General features: G+C 42.7%; 1 protein-coding gene across 1 annotated transcript in view; it reads left to right on the forward strand.

The window, feature by feature from the left end:
* Positions 1-18,052, forward strand: part of l1cama (L1 cell adhesion molecule, paralog a) — a 71,928-nt gene that overhangs the window by 46,462 nt on the left and 7,414 nt on the right. The window contains 12 exon segments of the mRNA XM_084333872.1: positions 788-889; positions 2,140-2,337; positions 4,691-4,761; positions 4,887-5,112; positions 5,925-6,040; positions 7,046-7,262; positions 11,162-11,284; positions 11,713-11,889; positions 11,992-12,036; positions 16,860-16,973; positions 17,130-17,276; positions 17,849-17,980. Of these exon segments, the coding sequence (XP_084189998.1) occupies positions 788-889; positions 2,140-2,337; positions 4,691-4,761; positions 4,887-5,112; positions 5,925-6,040; positions 7,046-7,262; positions 11,162-11,284; positions 11,713-11,889; positions 11,992-12,036; positions 16,860-16,973; positions 17,130-17,276; positions 17,849-17,980 (1,668 nt within the window).

Consider the following 18,052-nt stretch of genomic DNA (forward strand, 5'->3'; position numbering starts at 1 on the left):
AGCACAAGTCCCCTCCGGTACTTGAGGTAACAGCAGTCGCATCTTTTCACCTGCGCAGCTCGATCTCTCAGTGGCGAGGAGTAACGCGTGGGAGGCTCACGCTGCCCCCGACACTTCCTGATTCTACTGCGCAGGCGCACCAACCGACCTGTAGGAGTCGCTGTCCACAACACCCGATCCCCACCCATCAGTTTCCCACCCCCTAATATGGCCAATGTGTATTAGTATGAACGACCAGCTAAACTGAAAGCAAATGTGGAGCGCTGGGCTCGAACAGGCAAGCCCAGCGTCTCCAGATTTCGTGGCGAGTGCCTTGCCCACTACGCCACGTAGCCGCCATCAACTAAGTAACTTAAAAGTGCCTTACAGCCCCAATCCATGATTTCCAACCCCATATATCAATATTCACATGCATTCTTAAAGAGTTGTATTGCTAGATGTAAGATAAGCATTTGGAAACTTTCTCGACCATCATAATCATAAAGCAGAATATAGATTTATTTTCTACAAACATCGCCAATGTAAACAAATCCTCTACAGCCATAAAAGACAGCGAATACAATTAAAAACCCATATAATTAGTTACATGTTGTCTAGTGTTAGTTCTTATATGAAGAGCTCAGTCAATCAACTAAAAGAATCCAGTCTTATTTCTTATTTTCGGTGGTGATTCAACCCATTCGGTTTACATTCGGATGGCATTTAAGTAGGAATAAATTATAAAAGGTTGATTAAAGGTATTTGTGGTGAAGTGTGAATCAGAAACATGTTGTTGTCTTTCTACCAGACCGTCCAGACCCCCCTGGTCTCCTGCAGGTCAGCGACCCCAGGCATCGTGCTGTCACCCTCAGCTGGGCCCCCGGAGATGACCACAACAGCCCTGTGATAGGTGCACACACACACACACACACACACACACACACACCATCCGCATAAATACACATTTATACATACATTACTGACACAAATGTAATTAAGTTTGAGTCAATGTCCGTCTTTGTTGTGGTCCCAATCTTGGTATTAACCCTTTCACTAAAACACTACAGAAGGTTAACCCTTTCACTACCACACTTTGTAACCACTATACAACCACTATGTAGCCACTATGCAACCACTACGCAACCACTACGCAACCACTACGCAACCACTCGCCAGTACTAAAAAATACATTCCCACAAAGTACCTGTTACATTTTTACAATTCCAACAATAATTGTCATCGATGCGTCCCATTTGGTGTAATAATAACACCTGTGGATGATTCATGTATAATAATGTAAACATTTGCCCACTGAATCTCTAAGCTTCTCCAGGGCAGCTCCCAGGCTCTGGAACTCTCCTACAAGACTCAGAGTCCTGCCTCAAGATCCATCTCTTAGTCCCCCCCATCCATCCTTGTGTTTTTGTGTTATGTTTGTGTGTTGTTTGTCTCACTACCTCTGCCACCGGGGTCAAGAAAAGCTATAAAACATGTATTTATTATTATTATTATTATTATTATTATTATTATTATTATTATTATTATTATTATTATTATTATTATTATTATTATTATTATTATCGGCTTCTATGTTTTAGTTCAAATCTCTTTCCCATATTATCCTTACATTTGTGTCCTTCTGTCTGAGGAGAGCAACAGGAGGATCAGAGCAGGGTTTGAGATGGGTCAATTCATGTAACCCCCAGATTCTTTATGCAGCTCCTTATTTGTAGATACTTCCAAACCTCCACCATTTTCATCTTCTAATAAATTGCTCATTTGTGCTCAGTATGTTTTTTTGTAGTAAATTGCACTTTCAAAATATCGTATTAGCAGTGCTGGCCATTCTCTCGCTATAGTGTGCCCGCCACAGACAAATCAATATAAGTGATGGTTCTACAAGCAACCACACACACACAAACACACGCACACAGCTTTTTCATCCTGGCTAACACCAAATACTTTGAGCCGCAAACCCATATCATCTGTCTCCCCCTGAGAAAATGAAAGGCTGCTGTATTTTCATTACCCTGACAGAGTTATTTATTTGTTGCACAGCAGTGGACTCCTGTAAGGCCGAAAGTGTCTACTTTATTCATACACTTCCTTTGTTCCATCGATAATTACCTCCCCTCTCTCTGTCTGTCTCCTTCTCTTTAGAGTATGTGGTGCAGTTTGAGGATCAGGGTTCTACGGAGCGTGGGTGGGAGGAGCTAAAGAGGGTGGGAGGGAACAGACAAAGCAGCAGCCTTCCTCTGCTACCCTACATGTCCTACCGCTTCAGAGTCATCGCCATCAACGATGTGGCCAAGAGTGACCCCAGCAAGTCCTCTGATCTCCACAACACGCCTGCTGAGAGTAAGAGACAGGGCCAGCGGTTCTCAACCTTTTTCACCTGTGACTAAAAACAGATGTTAGTGACCCCCAACACAGTTAAAGGATGGGTTCACCTTCTTTTTATTTTTAATTTGTTTGACTATTTACATTGTCTGGCATGATGTTGACTAGTGCAGGCTCTATTTAAACATTGTCTGGCATGATGTTGACTAGTGCAGGCTCTATTTAAACATTGTCTGGCATGATGTTGACTAGTGCAGGCTCTATTTAAACATTGTCTGGCATGATGTTGACTAGTGCAGGCTCTATTTAAACATTGTCTGGCATGATGTTGACTAGTGCAGGCTCTATTTAAACATTGTCTGGCATGATGTTAACTAGTGCAGGCTCTATTTAAACATTGTCTGGCATGATGTTGACTAGTGCAGGCTCTATTTAAACATTGTCTGGCATGATGTTGACTAGTGCAGGCTCTATTTAAACATTGTCTGGCATGACTAGTACAGGTCATAATTTCACTGATGGCGTTAGTTAGTATTGAGAAACGTACAGCACTGTGCTGCATCCTCTCACCAGGCTCCAATCCAATCCAATGGGGCAAGTGTTTTAGCCTTCAATAAACCACGATACCTGTCCTTTTCCAATATAAGAATCTCACAGTATAATCAGATGTGTCTTCATTTGTTCTGCTGAGGAAATGGTTGTAAACTGTACATCGTATTAAACATTATAATGAATTCATAGGCTTTGTGCTATCTAAGTGATGAAACTCATTATAACTTTTGATATGATGTATCGTACATTGTATCAAACATTATAATGAGATTCATAGGCTTTGTGTTATTTAAGTTGCCTGGTTACATGCATAATGGCCTATGAAATTCATTATAACTTTTGATACGATTTGATACGGTTTACACAACCATTTTCCTCAGTAGAACATATGAAGACACATCTATATATACTGTGAGCTTCCTATTTTGGAAAAGGTAATGTATCATGGTATTTGAAGGACATGTATAATAGTATTTGAAGGACATGTATAATGGTATTTGAAGGACATGTATAATGGTATTTGAAGGACATATATTATGGTATTTGAAGGACATGCATCATGGTATTTGAAGGACATATATCATGGTATTTGAAGGACATGTATTATGGTATTTGAAGGACATGCATCATGGTATTTGAAGGACATATATCATGGTATTTGAAGGACATATATCATGGTATTTGAAGGACATATATCATGGTATTTGAAGGACATGCATCATGGTATTTGAAGGACATGTATAATGGTATTTGAAGGACATGTATAATGGTATTTGAAGGACATGCATCATGGTATTTGAAGGACATGCATCATGGTATTTGAAGGACATGCATCATGGTATTTGAAGAACATATATTATGGTATTTGAAGGACATATATCATGGTATTTGAAGGACATATATCATGGTATTTGAAGGACATATATCATGGTATTTGAAGGACATGCATCATGGTATTTGAAGGACATATATCATGGTATTTGAAGGACATGTATAATGGTATTTGAAGGACATGTATAATGGTATTTGAAGGACATGCATCATGGTATTTGAAGGACATGTATAATGGTATTTGAAGGACATATATCATGGTATTTGAAGGACATGTATAATGGTATTTGAAGGACATATATCATGGTATTTGAAGGACATGCATCATGGTATTTGAAGGACATGCATCATGGTATTTGAAGGACATATAAGGACATGCATCATGGTATTTGAAGGACATGCATCATGGTATTTGAAGGACATGCATCATGGTATTTGAAGGACATGCATCATGGTATTTGAAGGACATATATCATGGTATTTGAAGGCTAAAACACTTGCTCTATTGGAGCCTGGTGAAATGCAGCACAGTGCAATATTTCTCACTCCTGCTCAGTGATGATGGTACTAGTCAACATCCTGCCAGACAATGTTGAAAGAGGGTCTGGGTTCACAAAAAGTAAACTCATCATTTAAGCGTGTGAAAGAACGATTTACCAAATAATGACTTTCATTTACCCTTTTCAGGCTATTGATTAACAATTGGAGGCAGGCTTTAGACTTCAGATGTTCATTATTTCAAAAGGAGAAGCATTGATACCAAAGATTATAAATAGGATAATAAAGCATTTGCATATCTTTTCGTAGCGTCCCCCAGGTTGAGAAGCATTGCTTTAGGCTAGAGACATGTTATTTAGACTGTGTGTGTGTGTGTGTGTGTGTGTGCGTGCGCGTGTGTGTGTGTGTGTGAATACCACTTTATGTAGTCTCCTGTTACGTTCAACTATTAACAACTAGTTCCACAATATATGACCCTCTTTCTCCACAGTTCCAGACAACAACCCAGAGAACGTGAGGAGTGAGTCCATAGACCCGGACACTCTGGTCATCATGTGGCAGGTAGTGTATCCTACACGCTACACGCTACACGCTACCTACTGTACGTCTGTGATCGTCTAAATTAGGCACCGTTTGTATTGGGAGGGGCTTGTGTCTGATTGGCTACTGTTCCCCCGTTGACGCAGGAGATGGACAAGCGCGCTTTCAACGGCCCGGAGTTCAAGTACCGGGTACTGTGGAGGCGGGTGGTGGGCAGCGGGCCCACCTGGCACGCCAACTACACCACGACACCGCCCTTCATCGTCACTGACATTGGCAACTTCTCCGCCTTCGAGATCAAAGTCCAGGCCGTCAATGAGAAAGGGGATGGGCCTGAACCGGATCCCGTCATTGGCTACACAGGAGAGGACGGTAAGACCAGGATATACGTGGAATGTCAGTGGAATTGCTGCTAACATATAGCTAGAATATACGTTGTGTATAGTCTATAGTCTATAGTTTCGGTTATAGTTTTAGTTTCTATAGATAGAATGTATGTTGTGTATAATGTTTAGTTTTATATGTTTAACCTTTATTTACCCAGGGTAGGTTCGCTGAGCAAGGATGCTCTTTTTCAGCTACGCCCTGCTTCACATTCACACATTTCCATTCACACCTGGGAGCTTCCCAATACAACCACAGTCTGACACTGTTGGCCACTGAGCAACTCCACTGGAGCATTTGGGGGTTAAGTGCCTTGCTCAAGGGCACTTCAGCAGTTGGTGTTAAGGGATATGGGAAAGAGTTATTAATTCACTTCCCCAACCCAGATTTTTCCTCCCGGTCCGGGGGATCGAACTGGCGACCTTCCGGTCACAAACCCGCTTCTCTAACCTTTAGGCCACCGCTGCCCCTATAGTTATGGCTTATAGTTAATAAAATAATCTGAATCTCAATCTGAATTGCGTTGCTAGGGAACTGCTCGGACTGCAGCTGATTTCCTGTCACAGTGTTTGCTCATTTCAACCTCTGACAGGAAATAAAATGTGTTCCATTTAGAATTGTTTATGTTGTCAAATGGAAACCGTCCACCAGTAGGAACAATGAAATCATTGGGTTTTCATCAATAAGCTCTACTTCTGATGCTTAGATTGATTCTGATCTCTCGATATTCTTTCTCGCCCCTCCCCCTCTTCTTCCCTTTTCTCCTTTCTCCTCATCCTCCACCTGTCTCTCTCTCTCAGTTCCCTTGGAGGCACCTATGGATGTGGGCGTGGTTCTCCTGAACAGCACCGCCATCAGGGTGACCTGGGCAGCGGTGGACAGAGACACCATCAGGGGACACTTGCTAGGATACAAGGTGCTGATACTGGATCTCCTCCTCTCGCCGCTCAGCCTGATATATTCAGCTGCCGTCCTCGTGAATAAAACATGCTCCGTTCACAGCCGGCGCAGTCAGGACCTAGTGTGCCAAAAGCCGTATAACTGACGTTCTAAGGTTGCACAGTGAAGAGCCTTATATTACATTAAAAAACTATGAAACGCCTAATCATATGCTGCTTATCTCTGGTAATGCATAATATAAAACTGCCCCTTTAAATGCCTTAATATCCCCTTTAACCTTTTCGAACCCCTCTTAAGTGGTGCTGGCATAACAGAATGGTGTCTTATATTTCATACCTGATTATGAATGAATTATTGAATGAATGAATGAATGAATGAATGAGTAGTTTTATTTCAAACAATACATATAATGAAATAACAATGTAAAAGAAAAATACAAAGATAATTTGCTGTGAAAATAAATAATAATAATAAAGTAAGATCAAATAATAAACAAAACAGTCTTTTGTCTGAAAAAGAATAGGAAGAAGCAATAATGCTTTATCAGGTCCTACCCCCTGCGCAGTAGAGCACAGTGTTCAATTAACTTCCAACATTACTATTGGGATGTTAATGTAAAAAACTGTGATTTTATATATTTGCACTTATGTGCTCATTTTATCTTTTTCTGTTGTGAAGCACTTTGAGCTGCAATTTTTGTATGAAAGGTGCTATACAAATAACGTTTATTATTATTATTATTATTATTATTATATAATAATAATAATAATAATAATAATAATAATTATTATTATTATTATTATTATTATTATTATTATTATTATTATTATTATTATTATTATTATTATTATTATTATTATTATTATTATTATTATTATTATTATGTTTAGAATCAGCAGATGAAGAATATGTATATGAAGATGATACAGCTGTTCCACTCACCTTTGTAGTAACTTCAAGGGAAATTAAGTTCACTCAATGAGTTTGATTCCTTATTAATTTCAACCTTAAATCCCTTCAGATCCACCTGACGAGGTTCGGCGCCAGGGGCCACCACAGAGGCCGCAGGGCCCGGGAACCGGAGACCACCGTGGTGCTGCAGACGGGGGCCAACGAGGAGAAGAAGGTGATCGGGGGACTCAGACCGTTCTCCCACTACGCCCTCGCCGTCACCGTGTACAACAGCAAGGGCGATGGACCCCCCTCTGAGAACCTGTCCTTCAAGACAGACGAAGGAGGTGAGAGAGAGAGAGAGAGAGAGAGAGAGAGAGAGAGAGAGAGAGAGAGAGAGAGAGAGAGAGAGAGAGAGAGAGAGAGAGAGAGAGATGTTTTGTTTATTAGGATCCCCAATTAGCTACAGCATTGCTGTAGCTATTCTTCCAGGGGTCCACAAAAGAAACTACACTGTGACCGATAATACTTACATCATAACATGACATTACAAGTAATCAGGACAAAGGACTAGAGACTTGGACTAGTACACACACACACACACACACACACACACACACACACACACACACACACACACACACACGCACACGCACCCACACACACACACACACACACACACACACACACACACACACACACACACACACACACACACACAATATACAATAATCAGCTATTTGCAATAGCTAAGAATACTTAACTGTAGACACAACTATATGTCCACCCATTTGGTCATACACGCCTATTTAACATCTAACTAAATTGATGTTGAGATGTATACATAATGATGTTGTTGCAATGCATAGAATACTATATAGTATTTTACCTCTTAATTGTAACTCACTTTTACAATAACATTTGAAAAGCATGAAAAACAACAAGAGAGAAGGTAAGGAGAGTTGGAGGGATTGGGCTGAGGGGGGTGGGAAGGGAGATAGAGGTGAGAGGGAGGGGGGTGAAAGAGATAGCCCATAAGGTAAAGGATTATAAGAAACATATAGTTTCTTCTGCCTTAAGATATCATTACCTTACTACATCTATTACTGCCATATGTTTGACTTGCAATAATTATATACATCTTTCCCATTTGGGAGGGGGAGGAGAGGCTGGGTTAACCAGGAATAAAGGTTGTGAAACAGAGGGAGAGAGGTGAGAGAAAGGGAGAGAGAGAGAGAGAAAGGGAGAGGGGTGTGAGAGAGATACAAGAGAGTGCCAGCAGGGGAAGCAGTGGCGGCTGGCCACCGGGGGCGCTAGGGCGCCGACCCACCTGTTAAATGAGAGAAGAAGAAAAAAATATTTTTCTTTTGTTTTATAGCCCTATAAATAATATAAACATGTTTAAAATGAATAATATTTACTCATTTTATGTATGTTTGTGTTTCCAATGCACAATATAACGTTAATATATCAAATAAAAAAATAATCGTTTTCCTGAACAGGAAGTGACTCACTCCTGCCGCATTTCTCCTGCCGCATTTCTCCTAGCCGTATTTCTCGGCCCGGGCTAGACGCAATCGCGCTCTGAGTGCGCGTCACTGTTTCATCGCTGTATCCGTCGCAGCCAATCAGTGCGTAACGCGTTGTGCGTTGAAATATGATGTTTATGATGGAAGCCGGGCGCGATTTGAAGCGGTCTAGGCAAGCATTTAGAATTTCCGTCTAGAATTTCCGTAGCCGCATTTCGCGGAGACGCTCTCTGATTGGCCGACGACAGTTTCTACACTGGTTAAGCTTTCGAAGTAGGTTAAGGATGTAACGTTAGAGTTTGTCTTAGAGCGTGATGGCAAGTTCTTTCGACGGTTAAGCTTAGGCACTCTTTCAAAGTTGGTTAAGGTTAGAGTTTGTCTTAGAGCATGGTGATAGAACGCCAGGTAGTTTGCAGGCTGTTCGACGCGGAAATGGGCAAAGACACAGCTCGTTCATTGAATTCATCACAATACTGTTGTGTTGTGCTAACAAGCTAATCTGGATGCAGTCACTCTGGACAGAGTGGATAACTGGATATACATCAACAGTGGACATTATACACTTTATCAAGCCCTCCTGCTCGACCACGTAAACAGTGAGTTAATTCGGTCTCTCTCTCTCTCTCTCCCTCTCTCTCTCTCTCTCTCTCTCTCTCTCTCTCTCTCTCTCTCTCTCTCTCTCTCTCTCTCTCGCTCTCTCTCTCTCTCTCTCTCTCTCTCTCTCTCGCTCTCTCTCTCTCTCTCCCTCTCTCTCTCCCTCTCTCTCTCGCTCTCTCTCTCTCTCTCTCTCTCTCTCGCTCTCTCTCTCCCTCTCTCTCTCTCGCTCTCTCTCTCTCTCTCTCTCACAATCCTGTGTCTCAGAGAAATGCGGCTATGAAATGCTGAGATGATAATAGCACTTCAAAACGCGCTGCTGTGTTGTGAACTATAACATTAATTTCGCTGCTGCTGATGCATAATGTATGAATGAATGAATGGTGAGTTGTTTAAAATGACAACATATACATGTGTTAATTATTTATTGGATTGATCCGAGAGACAGAGAGAGAGATTGCTCCAGAGCATTTATTAACGTTACGTTACATTTTCAACTCGACCTAACGTCGAGTTGCGACCCACCAATGGAAGATAGTACCAGCCGCCACTGAGGGGAAGTGACACTGAGGGTGCTTTCTCACTCACCATTCGGGTCCGTTCCGGTTAGGGTGTGGGTCCGTTCCGGTTAGGGTGCAAACTTCCCCCCTCCCTCTCCCCCCTCTAGTTTGTGTACACACTTCAGTCTTGGTTCGCTCCGGGTTCTGTTTACGGTTTGCGTTTTGAGCGTGTACACTTGCCGTAGGCGATGATGTCACGCTCGAAAATGTAAACAGGAAGAGTGTTAAAACGGCGGCAGAGACTGGATGCTGATATAAAATAAACAAATAACCAATAAATATGAAGTTATATTTGAACCTCTGTTGTCAAGCCTTGTCAATATAACCCACCCCCTTTTCTCACGAATGGATGGTGTTGTAGAGTCCGCTTTTGAGCATGTCCCAGGGCTAACGGCTAACGCTAGTTAGCTTAGCCTATTACTAGTCTAGTATAGCCACTGTAGCACTTATTTTTCAGCAAAGAACGTGCAATAAACAAAACTGATACATTCACTGTGTGTTCTGCCTCTCATTTGTTGATGAAACAAAACTAACATCAACACAATTGAACACCAAAAGCGGAGTTTAGTCTCATCTGCGCCGATTGTTAGCTTACATGCTAACGTGAATGGAATATAACAGTATAACAGTATAGCATTGTGGCTAGCAGCTAACGCCAGCCAGCACCAAACTGATGATATCGGGAGCTATCAGTAGCTAGATAACATTAGAAACACCACTGGTCTAATAGAAATAAATGCATTCGAACAAGAAACCAATGTATAGACATAGCAATGGCAAACAAAATTGCCAGGCCTAATGCGAGCCAGGGAAGTGCTGTGCGTTGTAACGTGGCTTCATGTTTTCATCCACTGAGCTGTGAGGCTCCACATGCTTGTTTTTGGTTGAGGTCTGAACTCTCAAATTGCCCATAAATATCGTTTTTGTGGGTATTGTCCAGTTGTTGCTGTGTGGTTTTATCTGCCCAAAATTCAAGCAAGCATGAAAAGCATTACAGTAACGACGTTGTGTGTGTCACGCCCCCCGCTCTCACTGGCCCGCACCCGAGACCACCTATTTCATCGGTCCAGGTTCAGCGCCCCCGGGGACGAATCAGCGGGGGGCGGGGACGGGGGGGAGCGTTCTCACTCAGACAGACACGCCCTTTTCTGGTTCGACCCGCCGCTGATTCGACCCCGAATGGTGAGTGAGAAAGCACCCTGAGATTCAGAGAAGGTGGTGTGTGTGTGGGGGGGGGGGGGGGGGGGTGCAGAGAGAAATAGGGAGGTGGAAAAAGCTGTGAGGAATATCGCTGAGCCGGCAACAGACACAGACAGGGAGGAGACAGTAGCAGACAAGACAGCATGCATTAATGTAGGACAAAATGGTTGAGTCATTAACTCAACGTAAGTGTTCTGTATTGAAGCCTGGGTGTGTTGTTCAAGTTCAAGTTCTAGTTCTTTATTTGTCAAATGCACAACAATACAGGGGCATTGCAGGTAATGAAATGTTTGTGTTTCGAGCTCAGACTCAACAGTGCACAATTAAGAAACAATGAATACTTGTTGAATTGTTGTTGTTTAGCTCCTGGTCCTCCTACGTCCCTGCTCCTGGAGAGCCCAGGAGAGACAGAGATGACGCTACACTGGACCCCTCCTGCCCAGCCCAACGGAGTCCTCATAGGATATCTACTGCAGTACCAACAGAGTGGGTCCCCTCCTCACACCGTTACGCTATCATTAACCCTTTCAGGTGGACAAACTCCCACCCCAGATTAGAATCTTGATGATGATGATGATGATATCTCAATGGCTGCAGGTTGTTGAGAACTATAGAGTTCTAGGGTTCCAAGATCTTCCAGAAAAAGAAAAAAACTTCTCAAAGGGTGAGAGGCCTTTATGTTTAGGCACCATGAATGTTTATATTTGATAAGTGCCTTGCAAAAAGACACTGAAAAGAAACGTCAGTCGTGTAGACAGTCGATACGTCAACCCCCCCAAACATGATCAATAGCGTTGAGATCAATACATGAGCCTGCTAATGGTGCTTATCGGTCAATCACATGTCAGACACCCAGAAGCCTAGATGTCAGAGGCCTAACATTGATTGAATGTTGTGTTCTGTGCGGCGATCAGTCGTGGAGAGCGACGACAGTCCCATGCAGGTGGAGACCATAGATGACCCAACGGTCACCCGCCTCACCTTGGACCGCCTTGACCGACACAGCCAATATCGCTTCTACCTGAGGGGACGCACCGCGGCCGGGGACGGGGCGCCCATCACCGTGGAGGGCGCCACCACGCTGGATGGAGGTACAACTCCTCTGTATAGATCTAGTATGCCCCAGTCTCTCCTCTGTTGTTTGTGGGTTTAGATCTAGTATGATGATGATGATGATGAAGACTTTATTCCAGACTCAAGGTCCATCACCCAGGAGGGCGCCACCACACTGGATGGAGGTACAACTACACGCTGATTATCACTAACACTCCACTGTTCATTAGCATCATAGTTGCTTTAACCCTTATGTGGTGTTTGCGTTTTTTGTCTGGTGGACCCATGACATCATTGGGATTTTAAAACAATATGTTATAGATCTAGTATGCCCCAGTCTCTCCTCTGTTGTTATAGATCTAGTATGCCCCAGTCTCTCCTCTGTTGTTATAGATCTAGTATGCCCCAGTCTCTCCTCTGTTGTTATAGATCTAGTATGCCCCAGTCTCTCCTCTGTTGTTATAGATCTAGTATGCCCCAGTCTCTCCTCTGTTGTTATAGATCTAGTATGCCCCAGTCTCTCCTCTGTTGTTATAGATCTAGTATGCCCCAGTCTCTCCTCTGTTGTTATAGATCTAGTATGCCCCAGTCTCTCCTCTGTTGTTATAGATCTAGTATGCCCCAGTCTCTCCTCTGTTGTTATAGATCTAGTATGCCCCAGTCTCTCCTCTGTTGTTATAGATCTAGTATGCCCCAGTCTCTCCTCTGTTGTTATAGATCTAGTATGCCCCAGTCTCTCCTCTGTTGTTATAGATCTAGTATGCCCCAGTCTCTCCTCTGTTGTTAGTGGGTTTAGCTTGGCTGATCTACAAAATGTATCCAAATTAAGTGTGCTCTCTTCTGCTGTTTCCATTGTATATAACTCCTTAAAATAAATCTTTAAACATGTTATTTATTTGTATATTACTTCTAACTGAATTATTTGTCTCTGGGTTTTATAATTTAATAATAATTTGGGATTCTGCCGTAATTCTTTTTGTTAGGGCTATTATGGTTATAATTGCTAGCTCTATCAATAAGTTATCATACTCCAATCTCCAACGTCATCCTTTATATTATTTATAGGAATTCATATTTCTATATGTTGCTTTATATAACAAAGTCTTGATCCAGTAACAGCTTCCTATTAAATCTCCAGATTATATTAGTTACAGAGTTAACCTACCGGTATTTACAACTGGTGCATGATATAATTATTTCCTTTATCACACAATTAATAATGTTGTCCAGAGTTTCCTGTTTTTATCTCTTGTTTTCTCTTTTTATTTTATTCTATATTGTTTTATATCAGGCTGTGATTACAGGCTGTGTTTTTATCCTTGTTTTATCTTTGTGTTATTCTATCACTTTTAGAATGTTTATTCAACATCACTGTAAATTAGGGAAACGTCAGGCAACGTTATATAGACAGGTAATGTTTTGTAAACTAACGTTATGTTTAGAATGGAATGAATACATCAAGGCAAAGCTCGTTAGCTCAAAGCTAATCCAGCCCGTTTTAACTACTAGCTTCTGTTAGCCAGCATTAGCCTTCAGTAGCTGAGCAAGTAAACTAACAGTAACGTTTTTGTTCACAAACCACTCCTGCGCGTGATGTAATGCTTAATTACATCACGTGCAGGAGTGGTTTGTGAAAAATAAACCATGCCTAGGGGTGGTCGTTAGACCCCCCTAGGCATGGTTTATTTTTCACAAACCACGACTACAAGTGGTGTAATGCTTTTATACAACTGGCACATTCATCCAACCTTATTGCTATACAATAAACACACATTAATTGAAGATTTATTGAAAAAACCATCCGCCAGAAAAAGTAGTTCCCACAACAACAAAAAAGAGAAGTTGCCTCCATGTGGAAGCAGCTCGGAAGTGCATCCAACTGTTCTCAGTAAGACATCCAGCAAACTAACACATCCAACTGTCTTTCAACTAAGACATCCAACCAACTAACACATCAAACTGTCTTTCAACTAAGACATCCAACCAACTAACACATCCAACTGTCTTTCAACTAAGACATCCAACCAACTAACACATCCAACTGTCTTTCAACTAAGACATCCAACCCAGCAGCGGAGCCTATCAGACCCAGGCCGGGGGGCGGGGTTACATGACCGGGCCCTTTAAAGCCAATAAAGCTTGACATTATATCGGGAGTCCGGGGTGCCGACGCGCATCCGGGGTGGTAATCTGACGGCTCGTGCGTAAAAAAAGTCTAAGATTACAATTTAAAACAATGTTTGAAAGAAAACTAACCAAAGAAAAGGTGTAATATTTAAGATTTCGTTTCTACAAAGGGTATAGAAACTAAATATATACAGATAATGATATAACATGACATAAAGCCAACAAACTTAAACATAGCCTAATAAAATGACTACATTTCTGACACACCATTCACCACGGACCACGAGAGCAGCTCGTGGCGATGTCCCGACTATAGTGCTCTCCTGGGCAGCTTGGTGTAAACTCCTCATCCTTTGCTTGCAGTAGTGTGTTGGGGTGAATTGCCTCAAACATGTTCACAGTTGCATTTAAACTTTTGTCCCCTATAGGCCACCAAAACACTGATCGCATGTTGCAGTAGAGTAGATGCTTTGAGAATATCCGCGTCTTTTGCTGTTTTGCAACAAGCGCATCATGGCGAGATGACCAGCGAGTGGGACATAAGCGCTTGTGATACTACACGAAGTCACAACAACCATATCAACATTTACCACAAACTCACGTTTTCTTGTTGATAGTGTGTGTTCGTGATTGTAGCCTACCTGTAAATCTGGCTCACCCCCACTAACGTTGTTGGTGGGCTGGGGCTCTTTAACAACTTAAGATTCCTCCCGCAGGAGGAGAGTAGGGCGGAAAAAATATACATCTATAGCTTGGACAATTTGTCTTTTCCTTGGTCCCTTTTATCTTTTTCTTTGCGTTTTGTCGCTCCACTTTTGTGTTCATAACTGCTCATGCTTAGGCAGTGCTCTGTTGACAAGTGATTGATGATGATGACGTTCATTTACGTATGATGTTGATGGACGGCTGATGACGATTTTACCCAAAATAGGAGATGGAGACAATAGAAGGGATTCACTTGCAATTTTTCATGTTTTAATGTTAAATGTGAGTGTGAAAATAGCAGCACAAGTTCAAGTCATATTATAGGCTACGATGCTTTATACCTAATATACAAACGTCAGTGCACTCAGTGGCGCGAGGCAGCAGGGCCCGCCTGCGAATATCTCGGGGGCGGAGCCTGCTGCCTCGGCGACGGGCCCCCATTGGGTCCCGACCGTCCCGGGCCCGGGGAGCACCGCCCCTACAGCCCCCCCTGAAGCTCCGCCCCTGATCCAACCAACTAACACATCCAACTGTCTTTCAACTAAGACATCCAACCAACTAACACATCCAACTGTCTTTCACCTAGACATCTAACCAACTAACACATCCAACTTTTCTTTAGTTTTTAACCTACTTTCTATAGAACTTCATTCTTAGATGCTTCTATAGAAAGTAGGTAAAACAAATTAAAAAAAGTTTTCTTTGCCCTATAGGGAAAAAGAAATTATTTATTTTTTTAAACCTACTTTCTATAGAAGCAGCTGGGAGGTGCGCTGTTTTAAGTGAGCGTGGGTTATTGAATTGATTGATTGCTAATTTTATTACTGTCCGCCTTGTTTCCAACTGGTTAAGTTTAGGCCCTCTTTTGAAGTTGGTTAAGGTTAGAGTTTGGAACCAGGGCTGGTGGTCTATCGCCCTGCTCTAAAGACAAACTCTAACCTTAACCAACTTCGAAAGAGGGCCTAAACTTAACCAGTTGGAAACCAGGCGGACAGTAATAAAATTAGCAATCAATCAATCAATCCAATAGGCCATGCTCACTTAAAACAGCGCACCTCCCAGCTGCTTGAAAGTAGGTAAAAAAAAATAAAAAATGCAAATCAATCAATCAATCAATCCGCGCGATTTTTATTTTGTTCCACAATGACTCATGACCCATCAATTACATCATCCAACATTGTTTAAAGAACTAAGACATTCGCAGTGACAGAATCGGTTTATATTTAGTCTTTATGACGCTATCAACATATCCATTTGTTAAAGATTATTGTCCACCATCTTGTTTTTTCCTAAAAATCCGCACGGCGGAGTGATTGTAATTCGGTTGTGGGCGGGTCCTGGGACCAGGAGCGTGGAATTGTGAAGAATACATACGTGTAAATTGACTGTTTCAGCCAATCAGAATCGAGAAATTTGCATGCCGTTGTATAAAGTCCAATAGATGAACGACTTGGCGACTGTATGTCCTTTGTTTACAAATTAGATCCGCACCAAAAAGGGTAGTGTGAACGCAGACCAAAATCAAACAATGTATCATTTTCACATTTGGTCCACCAGAAAGTCCGGACTATCCGCGGACTTTCAGGTGTGAACACGCCCTAAAAAACAAAAGGAATTGATTGATTGATTGAAAATTTTATTAATAGATTGCAGAATGGGTACAGTACAGTACAGCTCAATACATACAATTGTTAAGGGGATGCAGACCAGAAGAGTCCAGAAAAGAGAGTATATACATTTGACATAGAAACTGTACATTGGAGGAGGTTGGGGGGGGGGGGAGTTGGGTAGGAGGAGTGGGTGGGGGACACTGTACAACTGAACAAGCAAAACTGTACATTTGAATATTGACAAGACCATACTTGGTCATTTACTGTACATTGGGGGGGGGTTGTGTTAGGACATTTATGGGGGCCAGTTTAGAATTGCAGTCTCCCGTAGGTGTTTTTTGAGAGTGTTTTTGAAAGTGGGTAGTGATTCACATTCCTTTACAGCTTTGGTAGGGCGTTCCACATTGATGTGGCATAATTGCAAAACGTGTTTAGTCCCTTGTTTGAGCCGAATCATAAAATAATTCAAAAGATAATACTGTACGAGGTATATATGCCCCACTACATTCTTTCTCCCTCAACGCCAGACTGTGACTTTAAGTATTTTCATTCTGAATCCATCACAGCTCCTCCTGCCAACTTCAGCCTGTCTGCTGGAGAAAGATCCGTCAACCTTAGCTGGGAGGCCAAGGAGCGTCACAGGAGTGTGAGCTTCCAGGTCCACTACCTCAACAAGAACGGTACATATGATCTGAACCAAAACATTTCTTAAAGGAAAAACATGTAACATTTCCGTCATCCTATTGTGAGCGTAGCATTAGCTCCTTGTCGAAAAAGAGCTCCTTAGCATTGAAACACAGAGCGTGTGTATGTAACTGTGTGTTGGGTGTCTACAGGCGGAGGTAAATGGAAGTCGGAGAAAGTGAATTCCTCGCAGTCTTTCTACGAACTCCAGGGTCTGACTCCCGGTTCTCATTACCGCCTGCGTTTCACCTACAGCGACAAAACCTTCTGGGAGACCGACATCGACACGGAGGGGTCAGGTACTACCAACCCCCCCCCCCCCCCTCTCTCTCTTTACATATTTTTTTCTCCTTTGGATTTTACACACACACATACACACATACACACACACACCCTGATTTCTAGGGTATTTCTCGCAGGCAGTAAGCACTGTGAAGTGCTTTCAAAGACAGATGAAACGAGGGCTTGGTGAGCTATATGGCATGATCCATTAGTGGTGTTTGTTTGGGGCCATAGCGCCGTATTCCCCGGTGTAATGTCTACCACGTTTTTCAGACTGCCGGCCGACTGAGCACCCGTGAGCTCTCTCTCTCTCTCCCTCTCTCTTCTTAATCTCTTCTCTCCTCCTTTCATCCTCTCTTTCATCCCCCTTCCCCCTCTCCCTCCCCCGTGCTTTCATCCCGTCTCCCGCTTCCCAATGCGCGCTCTCTCATCTCTCCTCCCTCTCTCTCCCGTCTATCTCTCTCTCTCATCTTTCTCCTCCCTCTCCCCTCTCTCTCTCTCATCTCTCTCCTCCCTCTCCCCTCTCTCTCTCTCCTCTCTCTCTCCACCCTCCCTCTCCAACCTTCCACTGTCCTCTCCTCCTCACCAGGAGTGACGGAGATGCAGTCGGGCTTCGCCACGCAGGGCTGGTTCATCGGGCTGGTGAGCGCCATCGTGCTGCTGCTGCTGCTCCTGCTGATCCTCTGCTTTATCAAGAGGAGCAAAGGAGGAAAGTACTCAGGTGAATCTCACTTACTAGCCACACACACACATATACTGTATATTATCCACATATAGTCTATAACACAAATTG

Source organism: Notolepis coatsorum, assembly GCF_963971535.1.
Source record: "Notolepis coatsorum genome assembly, chromosome: 17".
Lineage (NCBI taxonomy): Eukaryota > Metazoa > Chordata > Actinopteri > Aulopiformes > Paralepididae > Notolepis > Notolepis coatsorum.